The sequence below is a fragment of the Physcomitrium patens genome, chromosome 14, assembly GCF_059467195.1.
Source record: "Physcomitrium patens ecotype Gransden chromosome 14, ASM5946719v1, whole genome shotgun sequence".
Taxonomy (NCBI): domain Eukaryota; kingdom Viridiplantae; phylum Streptophyta; class Bryopsida; order Funariales; family Funariaceae; genus Physcomitrium; species Physcomitrium patens.
In genome coordinates this window covers 7,345,859-7,361,689 of record NC_143423.1, presented here as the reverse complement: position 1 = coordinate 7,361,689, position 15,831 = coordinate 7,345,859, and the positions used below count along the sequence as shown (strand labels likewise).

General features: G+C 35.8%; 1 protein-coding gene across 1 annotated transcript; it reads right to left on the bottom strand.

The window, feature by feature from the left end:
* Positions 1-9,020: 9,020 nt before the first annotated feature.
* LOC112291194 (uncharacterized) lies at positions 9,021-14,319 on the bottom strand. The gene is made up of 9 exons (XM_024538301.3): positions 13,254-14,319; positions 12,590-13,064; positions 11,425-12,438; positions 11,057-11,308; positions 10,656-10,816; positions 10,350-10,429; positions 10,104-10,251; positions 9,858-10,007; positions 9,021-9,670 (listed from the first exon to the last, which is right to left on the bottom strand). Exons 2-9 carry the CDS (start codon positions 12,888-12,890, stop codon positions 9,365-9,367), a joined length of 2,412 nt encoding a protein of 803 aa, XP_024394069.1. The 5' UTR covers positions 12,891-13,064; positions 13,254-14,319; the 3' UTR covers positions 9,021-9,364.
* Positions 14,320-15,831: the final 1,512 nt, after the last annotated feature.

Here is a 15,831-nt window from a genome sequence, read left to right as displayed (position 1 = left end):
TACTGCAATCGAAATGGTTGGTCCTCCTGACGCCATTGAATTTCTTGTTCCACTAAACTCTTTTTTAAAATAATCTCTGCTTTCCCTTATTCTAATTTCCGAGTTCTCAGTGCTCCTCGATTTATTGTTATTTTTTGCAATTAGTTTTATTAGTTGAATTGCAAGTGAAAATGTTAAATTTTGAAATACAATATAGTTATCTCTATTGGCGACCAATTTGTACCAATCTGAAGAGCCACTATTGTTCATTTCAGCGGTACCCCTTACTGAAAAAATACCCAATAGAGTACCAAATTCTTCTATACCTCCTTCTCTTTCAATTAACGACCTTAAGATTTCCACTGGAATGTTAACAAAAATTTTCGCAAGTGTTCTTGGCAGTTTTTCTAACGGTACATATGACTGCAAAATTAACAGTTTATCCGGTTCTTGATATGTTCGGATGCGCCGACAAGCTTGCAACCATGGTTTAATCCAATTCTGTCGATGCTTGCTTTTAAGATTACATTCTTGCTCCTCTCTAAGCAAGTTCTTTTCTTGTGCTCTTTCCTGTCTTTCTCTCAATTAATTTATTTTCCTCGATACAATGCTCTCGTTCTTATTAACTATAATCTTGCTTCAAACACTACTGAAATCGTCTTCCATTACCAATTTTTTGACACGTTTGATAATTAATTCCTAACATTCAAAGCTATTATCACTCCCAGGCAGCGGTGCCAAAATGTGATTGCTCGTTTTACTTATTTTGGAAGAAACCTCCCAAAATAAATCCATGTAGGGGGATTCGAACACGGAGAATGATTAGTTGCTTAAGCGTTCACGTTAGGATCACATAATCAATTACCTCCTGAATGTATCGTCTCTATTTCCAATATCTGAACACACAAAGAAACTATAATCTCCTCCTTCACCTTATCGATCTCTTCCTTACAGTAATTCAGTCATACCAATAACTGCTATTTCCACCAATATATTCACCCTCATAATCTCCAATTGTAAAACTGCGCCCTCACAACTTTCAGCACACAATTACCCTCGTTCCAATTATTGGAATTCTTCACACAGAACTGCCATTCACATTACATTGTTTCACACAAACACAGACTTATTCTCTCTGCTGAACTACAATCAGATTTCAACATTCAATCTTTCTTCTTTTCAAATAATACCAATCACATTTCCATTCCATAATTCACTTTACAATATTCAGAAACTCTCAATCCTCTTATTCAAAGAAAATAACAAACAAAAGAAAAGAGGTAGCACTAAGCTTACCCGCGCTCACACTATCACAGCGATGGCACCTTAATTAACTTCTACAACTCCTATATACTTTCCCCTGATTCTCCGGATTTTAACCATAATTCTGTAATCAACGACTTTTAATAACTAAATCACTCATCTGTCTTCTTGAATTTCCTATTATATGGACTATTAATATATTTTACCAATATCTTTCAAAAACGAATTAATATCTATTCTACAAAACTCTTGACATAGATTGATCTTATTTCATTGATATGAGAGCAAGTGTTAGACTATTTTTTGGTAGTATGTTGATAGTTATCATCTAGTTCGAGGATCAATGGCACTAGAAAAATAACAAATATTAGTATAAAAAAGATTATATTTTTATTGTTGGAAGCGAGGCCATTAGACTAGAGGTTGTCTAAAACATCAAAATTCAAGCACCAATAAAAGAAGGAAAATTCATAGTCTCAAGACTTATCAAGTTGATAATGAGACAAAGTAGGAAAATAAGGCTCTTTAGTAAAGGCACCAATGGCGAATACTAGAGATAGCTATTATCTTTCAAAGATAAATGGCATGGCCTCAAACAACTATAAAAAGAGTCAGTTGGTGCATCCTATAGAACTATTAAGAGGATAGCTATGTCAAGTACTTGTGGATTATGGCTCTATAGAAAATTGCATCTTGATTAAAATTGACAATCGACTTAAGATTAAAACTAAAGCAATCAAAAGATGGAGTATATGCCTTATAAATGACTGAGAGAACATATTGAGTGAGACATGTGAAGAAGAAATCTTGAGGTTGACTGACACATATATCATAAGAGAGAAGTTCAAGAAAACAAAGCTAAGATATGATGTTATCTTTGGTATGCTATAGCTAGAGGTGGTAAATAAGCAAGTTGATTACGTAGCAAGGATGATTTCTTTCAAAGAGGATAGATGCAACGCGACTCTTTGTACCTCCACATCAAATAAAGAAAAAAACAATCTGTAATTAAAGACTTACTCGTAGAGATGATCTTTATAAAGAGGCAAATATAACATAAGCAATTGGTATATATAGTGGTTCCAAATCTTGCATCAGTGGTAGCAAAGACAACCAAAGGAGTAGAATTGGCAAAACAATTCATATGAGAATATCAAGATGTCTTCTCAATTGACCTACCTAATGGCATGCCTCTTCATATAGGTGCCTCCTTTTAAATAGAACTATTGCTTAGAGCTTTACTAACAAGTCGGCCAATTTATCACCTAGCATTAAATCAACTTGAAGAACTATGAAAGATATTAGATGAACTCTTGAAAAAGAACCTCATTCAAGAGAGTATATCATTATGGAGAGTACCTATATTCTTTGCATCCAAGAAAGATGGTGGACTTTGGCTTTGCATTGACTATCAAGGCCTCAATGAGTACATAGTTGAGAATGCATATCTATTTCTATGTGTGGATGATCTTCTTCATCAACTTCAAGGATTAATTATAATTAGAAAATTGGATCTTTGGAGTGGCTATTGGTAGAATTTTATTGCAAAAGAAGATATAAAAAAGACTGTATTTTGGATGTACTATGGACATTTGGAATGGCTAGTTTTATCTTTTGGCTTCATCAATGCTCTCCCTCTTTTCATGAGTTACATGAATAGATTGTTTTGGGATCTTTTGAACAAGTATATAGTTGTCTTCATTGATGATATTTTTATATGTAGTATAATTTCCAAGGAGCATAAACAACATCTATGAGAAGTGCTACAACGACTATAAGATAGTCGCTTCTATTGTAAGCAATCAAAATGTGAACTTTGGAAGCTAGAAGTCACTTTTTTGGAGTATGTGGTGTCCTCTGAAGGCATGCACATAGAGCAAGATATGATAAAAGCAGTCAAGGATTAGCCAACCTTTAAAGATGCCTATAAAGTTTGTTCATTTTTAAGCCTTGCTGGATATTAATGCCATTTTATTTAGCAATTTCTATACATTGTTGCCTCATTGACAAACCCATTGGAGAAAAATACTCCATTTGAATGTAAGTTGAAGCAACAAAGTACCTTTCATAGGTAGAAGGAGGCACTCATTACTACTCTAATATTACAACCGTATAATCTCAACCTTCTTTATATGCCTGATATTGACACTTTCAACTTTGTTATTAGAGAGGCTATTCAATATGACTTTGGTAGAGACCTTCAACTTAATACATATGAATCATGCAAGCATAGAAGGATAAAGCACAATTATTCTATATATGATCAAGAGCAATTAGTAATTATACACACCATAAAGATGTGGAGACACTATTTGTTGGAGAAGCCAGTAGTTATTTGGATTGACCATCAATCCTTACTACATGATTTGTATTTAGAAAATATGAAATCACAACATCCTTATTGAGAAGAATAATTGTAGCTTTTTGATATTCAATTTGAGTACAAGAAAAAGCAAAATTATACTATACTAGATAGTTTATTACAAAGACTAGATTTGAAGGCCAAATTAGAAGATAAGGTGAAAGTTGCTACTATTAGTAGTGCCATTGAAGATAGGTGATATATAGTATGAAGATTATAATTTTAGTGATGGCTTGCTTTATTTCAAGAAGTGGATTTATGTACATGATAATGCTATATTCTAGACACCCATACTTCAAGAAAGACATGACATCTCAATATTTGGACATCTAAGGCAAGAAAAGATTCTAAAATAGATCTCAAAGATATGATTTTAGGCAAGTTTGAATTGTAATATTCAAACTTTTGTGTGTTCCTATAAAACATGTCAATGTAATAAAACACATAACACAATGTCTTCTGAATTATTATAGCCAATTCTATTATCTATGACACATTAACAATATGTGACTATAGATCTCATTACATTTTTATCACAAATACCTCATAATTATACCATGGTTGTCGTCTTTGTAGATTGATTCTTGAAGCAACTTCACTTAACCATGGTGCACTTGGATATTGATGCCTTAACACTTGTACGTATCTTCTTTGATGTTATCTTTTATCACCATGGATTACCTTGTGTCATTATTTCAAATTGAGATCTAAGCTTCATAGGAAGATTTTAACAAACCTTGTTCAAGCTACTAAGTACACAACTTGCTATATATATAGCCTTTCATTCCTAAACAGATGGACAAATATAGCAAGCAATTCAGACTTTGGAAGATATGTTGCGGGCATTTATCGTAGTTCATTATAATGACTAAGATGAATATTTGATGCCCTTGGATTTTATTTATAATAATAGTATTCAAGTAAGTATCGATCATTTATCATTTTTCTTTAACACTGATTAACATCTTATTATACTAGTAATTCTCAATTGTTCTATCAATACCAACAATTTGAAAATGGAAGAGTCTATACAATGACTTAGAATAGCCTTATAAGAAGCATGGTACTACCTCCTTATCACACAAAATTGACAAAAGCAGTATGCAGATAACCATCGATAATACAAGACCTTTCAAGAGAGTGATTAGGTATTATTTTCCAATACTAATTTGTAACTTAGAATATCAATCTAAATCTATAAACTAGTACCTCGATAGCTTGGACCTTTTCATATTTGTGCAGTGATTTTTGATGTTGCATACTATCTCAAGCTTTCACCACATATTTGGTTCCATCTAGTCTTCTATATTTTACAACTGAAAAAATTTCATACCGAGCCAAAGTACTTTTTGAATCGACATCAGCCACCACCACCACCACCATTTGTATATAAGGCCTCACTCTTGTCTCTATATATACTACTTAACTAAGAATTATGTGGTGACATGCTATAAGACCTCTAATATGCATCCAACTTCGAAGACACATGTCTAATATGCAAGACAAGTTTTCTAGGTGTACGCCATATGTCCAACTTTTACTACAAGTAGTCAACATGTCGACACATAGCCTCTTTATTGGCCAAGTTTTCAACCTATCAATCACCTATAGACATATATAAAGGCAAAGCAGTATCTATAAAGCTTCTAGGAAGCTTTTTACAAGATATTATCATATTTATCTACTTTGATTTACTTCTATCTATTCTTATTATTTAGATAATTATCAAGGTAAATATATATATCTGTGATATTATTCCTCCTTCTAGGGATGAGTTCCATGAAGAGCAGTAATTACATGTTGATAAAGTCCAAGATGCATCAAACTGTATTTGCCACATACTCTAATCTTTGTTCCCTTCAAAGATAGTTGATAGGTCCCTTCAACCATTAATAATATTCTATACCAGGATAAGAAGACTTCCATGATATTTGATTATTATTGAGGCCTTCATAACTTCCTTCAAACAAAATATTAATAATACCATCAAGAGTGGTTCTTAATTCCAAAAGTATCACTAAACATCGGGAGTCCCTTCCAAGGTCATGGTACCAAATGCATTATATCTTACCATCTATTCAAGGAAAAATATGTCATTCTTGAAGATCTTCATCTTGATTTTATCATCTTAAAGGTTATAATATTCGCAATGACTTGTTTGATAGCTCGGCAAATGATAGCTCTTGAGTTGAATCTGCTGGTTGTTGGTTCTCCATCTCATAAGCACCAAAAAAAATAAAGAAATAATGATACAAGATAGAATGAAATCTCCATTGGACTTGCTTTGCTTTATAGCAAAGAATTTCTTGACTCTTCATCTTAGTTTTGATGGATGTCATTGATGAAAAGCTTTAATTTTAGCTGATGCATTTGTTAGATTCTTGGATGGCTCATATGTACATTCATGAATGTCATATCCAAGCCAATGTATTAGATAATTTAACCTATTTTGGCATTGCCTTGAATCTAAGACTTCTTATACTTCAAATTCTTCATTATTATTTACTTCTATATGAGGTGGTAGCATTTGTCTTTTTTTATATATATCCATTGTCTTGTATGGCTCAAGTAAAGATACATTGAATACATGATGGATTTTCATAGACTTTGGTAGGTGTAATCCATAAGCAAGTAGATTTATCTATTCACAAATGGAAAATAGTCTAAGTATATGATAATCCACCTTGTCACAAGGATGAATAGTTTTGATATTATGATGAAGTAACCACATTTTATCTCTCACATAGAATTGAGGTTGTTTCTTGTGATAGACATCTGCCTTGGCTTTTTGTTGTTCTTAAGTTTTTTTGAATTGTCCTTTCATTGTTACATGTAGCTTTGACAATCAATTTGCCACATCTTTTGTTATAAGATTATCAACTTTTGAAAAGTCAAAAGTGTCAAATCATAGATGATAATCGTAATTGGAAAAGAAAGATGTTTCTTGAGGAGAAGAATGTATCAAATTATTATAAGCAAACTTTATCAATGACAAAATAATTGTCCAATTGTCTTGTTGATACACCTCAAATATTGCTTTAAAACTTGATTTACTCGTTCTATTTATCGATCAGTTTGAGGATGAAAAGCCAAAGATAGTTTTATATCCACCTTCAATATCTTCAAAAGAGTTATCTAAAATCTTGATAAAAATTATTTTCCTCTATCTAATATAATATACCTTGGTAATCCATGACAGCCATAGATGTTGTCAATGAAGAATTTAGCTATTCTTTCATATATGATAGATTTTGTACATGATACAAAATGCACCATCTTAGTGAAACAATCTACAATCACAAATATGGAATCATATGAACTTGAAATTGAAAGATCCATGATAAAATCCATAGAGACAGAAAACCATGATTGTTTTGATATAAGTAATGGTTAGAGGAGTCCATAAGTTCTATAATGAGGATTTTTTGATCTTGAACAAATTTCACATGTTTAAATAAATTTTCTAACAATCTTCTATATTTGAGGCTACTAAAAATATTTGGATATAAGCTCCAGAGTCTTATTATATCCAAAATGCCTTAGTACAGGGAAATTATGACGAGCTTTAAGAGCACATAATTATGTTTCTTTTTTTAGAACATATAAGCATCTTTTGAAATAGAATAGGTTCTCTTTAAATTCAAACTTAGAAGTATTTTGAGACTTAGAATAATTATTTTTAATATCATGAATAAGAAGGTCTGAGGACAATCTTGCTTGGATCTACTTGAAAAAAGTCAAATCAACAATCAATGTTGATTTCATTGCTCGGAGATGAAATTGTTCTAGCTTTAATAAATTTTCTTTTGTTGATCAAAAGCTGCTTCTCCTTCTTTTGGTATAAGATAAGAACATCTAAAAAAGACATCAGACAAACTTTGTTGTTTTCTTAGCCAATAAGTGATATTGAACTCGAATCTTATCAAAGACATGTTCCAACAAGCTTGGCGATAATTTAAAACAGGTATTGACATGAAATATTTGAGGTTCTTATAATCTATATACACAATGATTGGACTTGAAGCACCTTCTAAATAATGATGCCTTTCTTAAAAAGAATTTATGATTGAAAGAAGTTCCTTATCATGGATCTCATAATTAATCTCGGTTGTTGAAATTTTTCTTCAATGAAAAGCTATTGGATGAAGTTTGTCATATACTCCTATTTTTGACAAGACTACACTCAAGGCAAAGTCAAATGCATCTATTTCCATAAAAAGTGTTTTAAAAAAGTCAACGCAATGCAAGATTGGTGTAGATATAAAAACTTTCTTCAAAGCTTCAAATGATGCTTCTACTTCTTTACTCTACTCAAGCTTGTCTTTATAAGTTAAGCATGTAAGTGGCACTACAACTTAAGAAAAGTTTTTGATGAAGATCTGATAGTAATTGGCAAATTTCAAAAAGCATTGTACATCTCTTATTGTTTTTTGAATCTTCTAATCCATGATTGTGTGAATTTTTTTAGGATCCATTATTAGATCATTGTTTGAAATGATGTATCTTACGAAGTCAACTTAAGTAGTGTAGAATATACACTTTTTCATCTTGGCATATAATCTTACATCTCTAAGTTTTTGTAACATACAATGAATATGGACTTCATATTGTAATATTAATTGATAATTTTAAAAAATAAATATAAGTAAATAAACAATTACACAAAATACTAAGTTTTTTACAAAAATTAATAGTCAATAACTTGATTTATTAAAATATTTATTATTTTCTAAAACTTTTCAAATAATAAAGACTTTTTTTAAAATCTAAAAAAATTGTTTGTATTCAAAAACGAATTGGAACTTTAATCATTTTTGAAGAAACACATCTCTTATAAAGAATTTTAAATTCTATAAATATGGAAAGAATTGCAAAGAACTTTGGATGAAGTAATTTTAATACTTATCTAACAATTAGACTACTTTGAAAATGATAAATCAATTTTTTTAACAAATTGAATCAGAACAAAATGACAACTTATTAATTTATAAATACGACTAAAAAAACCTTGCTGTCATAAGAATAGAAACAAAGAAAAGAAAATGATGAATACATATTTTATAATCTTAATATAAAAAAATAAAATACACCTATTATAAGAAACTACAAATTTGAAAACATAACAAATAGAATCTAATACAAAAGAACATGACAGACTTCAAGTACATAATAATGTGAGCATATTTGTTTTGTTTATCTTTTAATACTTCCATAGTTACAGTGCACATTCATTTGTGCTCAAAGAAAATTGAAAATGCACTGTCTGCTCTAATCATTTCAAACATTACTTAAGAGTTATTCTTTTTCACAACATTATGAAACTGGTTGCAAGTTAGTATACCTGTCGTCATTTGTGGAATGAAAAGATGGAAACATACAGTGGAATCATACTGTTCTCTTTTGATGCATTTCTCCGTTTGTTGATCGTAATGTTTCCCCTTCATGTTGGAGATTCAATTCTATACAAAGGGCAATCAATCCGTGCCCCTCGGCTTTTTATACAAGAGTTTCATCAAGTTGACCAGACTCTAAATAGTTTTTCTAAGGTTCCGGTTCATTCTAAGACCTCAGTGTCAACAACTAAAGGCGGTGAAATCGAACTGATCATCTGGAAGTAGATACAGTAAAGTCAATATGGCCAGAGGATCACGCACCTTAACATTCTACACTGAATAGTTTGCCCTACCCATTTTGTTACTTTCGTGTGCGCACTATCATAAAACTAAAAACAATGTAAAAAAAATAGTTCCTTAGTGTTCTTCATGTGATGAGTCTGGACGAAGGGATGAATCGGCCATCGAGGTAATCACTGGAATGTGGTAGAGCAACCCCGCTTTGGTTCACTCCACTGTGTAAGACTAACTCGTCCTCCACTCCCAGCATAGCGAGGGCCAGATGGGTCTGAATATCAGTGGTGCATTCATCGAAAGTGGAAGATTCTACAATGTTGAAATCACCTTCCTCGAGCTCTTCCTCAAGTTCCATGAGCAAGCTGTCCTCCCTCTCATCAGGCCTTAAGTGCATGTTTTGAAGCCTACCATAGCTACTGCAGAGTATTTGCAACACCTGCGAGCAATACATTATGCAGTATCAGACTGAGGAGACGACTCGAAGATTGTGATGTCCATTCACTAGCTAACATTCTGAACAGCATCCTTCATTTCAGTAGTTTATCTGCACCCAATGAAGCAGATGTACGATTATCAATGGGTTTTAGCAGTGGCTTGGTATAGATAGTGAATGAGAGACATACCTGACTCATTTGTGGTCTGCGCTGAGGAGATAGCTGTACACAAAGAGACGCAGCAAGTATCATTCTGTTCATCTGCTCCACGTCATAAACACCCTCCAGCCTCGGATCTACAATTTTGTCATGGTTGTTCTCGTGCAACAAAGGCCTTACCTAAACAAAGAAGTATGGTTACTTTGAGAGTTTTTCAACATGTACGATTCAATCATAAATTCTGACTGAAGAACATATGGAAAAATGGCTCCTCACCCAGTTGACAAGATTTTCTTGGCCTTTAGGGCTGGTATTATCGATTGGCATTCGGCCAGTGATAAGCTCCAGCAGTACAACGCCCAAGGCATAGACATCAGTCTTGTTGTTCACTCTTCCATACATGAAGTACTCAGGTGCAAGATATCTGCAACCAAAAACTCGTTAAGAATCCAGAAAATTGCGCACATCGATGGAGACTGAACTACAAAAGGTTCAAGTGAAATGAAGGTTTGTTGAAAGTACCCAAATGTCCCAAGAACGTCGTCGCACAGAATATGTGAAGCCTTTTTGGGAGCCCACTTGGCGAGCCCGAAATCCGACAACTGTGCAAGATAAAATGTCTTTCAGTGAATGGTGAGGAGAGGGAACAAAAACTTCAGATTCAAGAATATAACAAATTTCCAATGCCAAACTATCCCTGAAGTTGCCCGTTAAAGATACTGTTCTGTAGGACCACGTTTTTAGTGAAGTTGTCGTCTGACAACAGAGCAAGACCACATGCAACCAAACTTGAAACAATTAAGCAGGAAGTTTAGCCTAAGAGAAAACCTGAGGTTCAAAGTCGGCAGTGAGAAGAATGTTAGCAGTCTTCACGTCTCTGTGAATTACAGGACGGGAGGTGCCATTATGAAGGCAATCCAATGCTTTGGCTATGCCTACTGCTACTTTGAACCGCACAAGCCACGGTAAAGTGGGCGCATTCGTTCTAGCTACAGAGCCACAAAGTTTGGTCAATATTGCGAATAGCATCTGTAAGTCCGTCAGCAAGATTGTGGCAGGGAGGTGAAATTCTAAGTGGAATTGACTGCCGACCATCAATTTACGTAAAGAGAGTGTCATGGACTCACCATCTTTGACTGACGACCTTTCACTGGGTTTCAATTACATGCCAGAATTCGCTTAAGTGATGATTACAAAACCACGAAAGAATCGACGAGTAGACCGCTTACCGTGAAGACGACTTTCAACACTTCCTTCTGAAAGATATTCGTATACAAGAATCAAATGTGATGAATCAACGCAATAACCAAGCAGTCGCACAATGTGGGGATGTGCAGAGAGAGACGTATTGATGTCGACATCGTTCAGAAGCTCTTCTTCTGATTTTGGACCACGGTTCAAGCGTTTCACCGCCGCCACTTTTCCATCAGGCATCTTCCATTTGTATACCTCACTTCCGCCCCCACGACCCACCATATTACCTGCAGAGGGTAAACCCTTTCAATTACAGATAGGTACTTTGATAACTAGATTGCATTCTCCACTAGTCCTCATCCATGTAGGTTAAAAGTAAAAGGAGTGTCTGAAGAAAACTTACTTGCAGAAAAATTGCATGTCCCAGCTTCAATCTCCTCACGTGAAAATGATGAACACTTCCTATCTAAGCACAAGACTTTCATCCTCTGAGCTAGAGACGTATTTCTCCCAATTATATCGGGCACACTAAATTCCTTAGCGTTGAGAGAGATTGGTACACAAACAAAAGCATCTCTCGCAATCTCTTGCAATATTTTCGCGTAGATCTCTTCAGTCATTACCAACGTTGGTGACTTTGAGAGCTCCTTATTTCGATTTGGTAAGTGTAAAGTCCAATCCACGCTTGACGCACGACGATCTATTCGATTAAAAACACTTCTTGTCTTGTCTGAGAGTATCCGATGGAGAGGACTTCGAGGTGGCTTCACCTTGCCTGATACACATTTTTGTAGTAAGATTGGAGTAGACTTTTCTGAGGGAAGACTTTGCCGTGGACTTGGAGGAGACTCCTCCTCTGGAGGAATACATTTTGATGAATCCAGACCTGATGGTAGTTTGCCTGGACAAGGGCGGACTGGCGGTGCCATCAAAGAATTTTCTTCACCGAAACCTATTGAGTTGTACATGAGGGGCCATCCTGGTGTAACAACTTCTGAATCTACTGCTGCCTCTAAGATTCTTGGAGTCTCCAAATCACTGAAAGAAAAGCTGAAATCAGAAGTGTGACCAGACTCGGGATTAGATGGTGTACTTGGATGTGTATCATTCTGGTCTTGAAAGGTGAATTCAGAAGAGCATTCTGTTTTGGCTGGAAAATCCATAAGCTTTCTCGGATTACGTCCAAATTCCTGAGACAAAGACGTATCAGAGAGATAGCATGTCTCGAGTTCAGCGCTGTGGTATATTTGTTCATAATCTTGTTCATCACGACGTATCGCCTTGCAGACGAAGCTTAATGCAACATCACTAGGTCTCGGCCGGTCATCAAGATCACCACCACATTCATCAAGGGACGTCTTCTTGGTCCTTCCGAAACTCCTGAAGCTCCTCCGCAACTTCTTTATCATCTTTGTACCTGCAGCACGCAAAGGCCAATATATACGCAACTGCTGAATTTCCACTCGAGCGACCAAAAGAATTGATTGTGTCGAGAAGAAAACGTCACGACTCTTGTATTGGTATATATCTTCTACTCTGAATTGATGAGATGTGAGAAGAGTATTTACTTGTCGGGTCTGCACGGAGACCTCCCTTTTTTCGTGGAGAATAATTCTGACAGTGCTCTAGGACGATAACTGTGCATGTGAAGGGTAGCAGTCTTGAACAGTATCTGACAAGCGAATTGTTTTCCATGCAGAATTGAATGCAAATCCAAGAACAAATCATCACGCAAGTATCCAGTAAACTGGGTTCGGAGCAATTAAACAGGTACATAATAGAACCACCGAGCGATGAAGAGAATTTGAACTGCACGTTACAGGAGCCATTGCCTGCTTTCTGTGACAATCGTGAGCATGTATGAAGCATAGGGACTAGAAGGGATACCAAACAGCCAAGTGATTTATTAAGCTCAAAATGAGGGTGTGAGTCTCTTGGCTCCTTTGCAAGAATCTTTTTCACTTGAGCTCTCCAAAGGGTCCAAACCTCCAAATGTATCTATGGTTCGGAGATAATCATACGCTAAGGAAAATGATGCAGATTCTGCTGTGAAAGAAAGATCAACAGTGCGGGTCCACGATGATGAAACAGGTTCAGAAACAGCTTTTTGTATTGCAACCGAATGAAATAGTAATCAGACAAAGACAAGCTGAACAACTTCGAGTACGAAAAATAAATGAAGTGCGATTAAAATCGGTGTAAGACGCGCCACAGAAGGTAGTAGAGGCCAACCTGTAGAAAATTGCAGAGCTCCTCATAGATCTTAACAACTCCTTCAAGGTTTGCAGCAAGTAGCCGAAATTGTTTCTCGTGCATCGTGAGTGAAGTCACTGTGAGCACACACTATGCCCTATGAGATATCCGATTCGCACGCGCTCGCTTGGTTTTAGTTTGGAGGTCCACCTAGATGACACATTGTAGACTTCAGCTAGTAACAACTGACATTACATTCGAATATCAAGGAACTCTACATGTTCGATATGCTTATTGAGAAATAAGTTGGACGAAAACATGAAGGTCCAGAAGGAAGGCACCCGTACTAGCAAATTACTTAAGTACGATGGCATAAATTCCCTTTCTCAGATGAATATCAAGAGCACCGATAACTGAAGAAGAGTGACACACCTATACAGTCTATTGACGGGCAGAAAAATCGCCGACAGAGTCAGAGATGGTCAGTGCAGACCTTGCAGAGGAATTGCTGGAAAAATAAAAACACAAATACTAATCCTACATGATGTCATATATGACCACTATTGATGAGGAATTGTTCAGCAGACCTTGTAGCAAGTAACATGACATTTGCATGAGGACAAGACTGAGAATGAGAGAAACGCTGAGAAACCTCACGTGAATAACACTTTCCTTGCTCACGAAATAAAACTGAAATGCATTTTCTCCTCCTAGTCCACTACAGATGGGCAGTTCCGGCCAAAGTTCTACTAACGATGGAGCAAGCCTTTCAACGTTGACGTTTCTACGGTGAAAAGAAAACTCCATGAGAAGGTCGTGTCCATCCATGAAAAGGAATTGCTACAGGAAAAGGATGTCGCTTCGTTACCCGACGAGACTTTATGACGCACAACTTCTTGTGTTTGCGAACTCGGCGTGTCTTCTGTCATGCTGGCCAGCTCGTGGCCATTACAGTACTAGAATTCTCAGCTGAAAGAGCGCACTTAATCCTGTGAGCGGACCGAAGAATGGCATCTTCTGCCGAATTAGAATGTCAACCTTGCTGTACGGTTGCCTATATAGAGGTCCGGTGTATTCCAGTGCCGATGTCTGGGAGGAATCCACCTTGCTTATAAATCAACCGAGAGGAATCCCAAAGCACCTTTGTAAATTTAACACGTCAACAAAAGGAACGCAGTGCAAAATAAAGAAAGTCTATTTCAAGTATTAACACCGTAAAAAGCCGAAACAAAATGGCAAAGGACCATTCACCTATGGAAACGAGGGGAGGTTCTGGGCCGATCCTCTTTAACGCGTAACCGGGAATACTGTTGTTAGACTCGTAATGGTATCAGCAGCAGTGCTCGTTTGTCACGTGCATCACTGGGTTGTAAGAAAATCAAGGATTTGGTAAGTGGGCTTCCAGCGACCAAGGCAGAATGCATAGGTCGATCTTGTCGCCATAAGCCCATGTGGCAATGTCAGTTGGACCACACGTTGTCATATTCTGTTGCCCTCCCAACAATCATTGTATTTCAAGATGGGAAAGAAAAACAACTTTAGGGCTGGGTTGGGCAGAGCACATTTCGTGGCTAAACGAACACAGAAGAAAAGTCTTGATCCTAAAACCAACGAGAACTACTCGAGAAGAGTCGTTGTCAGAAACTCTAATAACAGTATTCAGATGGGGAGAATGACTGAGTCTGGAGAATGTAGCATTGTATGGGTGTGATTACCGAGCATTGTCTGTTGAGCAGCAGTTCACGGTGGCATTTCTACCTGGCTAGACGTTGAGCTTCATTTCCGAAAAGAAGCATTAGTCTACCAAATGATTGATTGTTGCTGGCTGAGCGTTGCTTTCTCCTGCCAGCAGTAACTCTTCCCTCCATTTGTTGCAGTACCGGGTTTGGCACCATCCTTGCGCAGTTTGAAACCCTGCTCGATTCACCCCAAGTTGTGCGGTGCAAGGATCGTCGAGCATTCATATTCAAATTCCAGCTTCATCTTCAAGTTGCAGAATGCGCAACATCCAACACCTTCGAAGACTGCGAAGCGTGTTCCTTCGAGTGTTATGCGGAGCATCGACGATTCCATGAGTCCCTTCGTTGTCGTCGTCGTCGAGGAGAAGGGGACTCTCCCAAAATGAGTTTTGATGTTGGTAATGGGAGAGTACGTTGTTGCTATATTTGTAACATTTTCTTTTTTTCTTTTTTTTATATATATGTTTCTCATTGCATAATAGAATGTGTTTGTATAAATCGGTTTGATCTTAGCAATAGTATTATTATTGAAGGATTTGATATAAATGATTAACAAATCATATTGAATTCCATTTCACAACCAACATGTGAATGAGACTTCCTAATTTGTATGGACTTATATTTGAGGTTGAAACAATACTTGCTGAAGAAAATAAATACTTTTGTAAGAAAATATTTGATGCTAAAATAATGAGACATTTAAATATCACATAAATATTATAATTTTTAAATATATATACATATACATATATATATATATTCTTGAAAGAGATATCATTTTTTTCATTTGTCATACAGACTACAAAATTAAAGATTAGAATGAATAGAGGCAACTTTGAATTAAAATGAAAAAGCACTTCTAACTTCTATGGTATGGA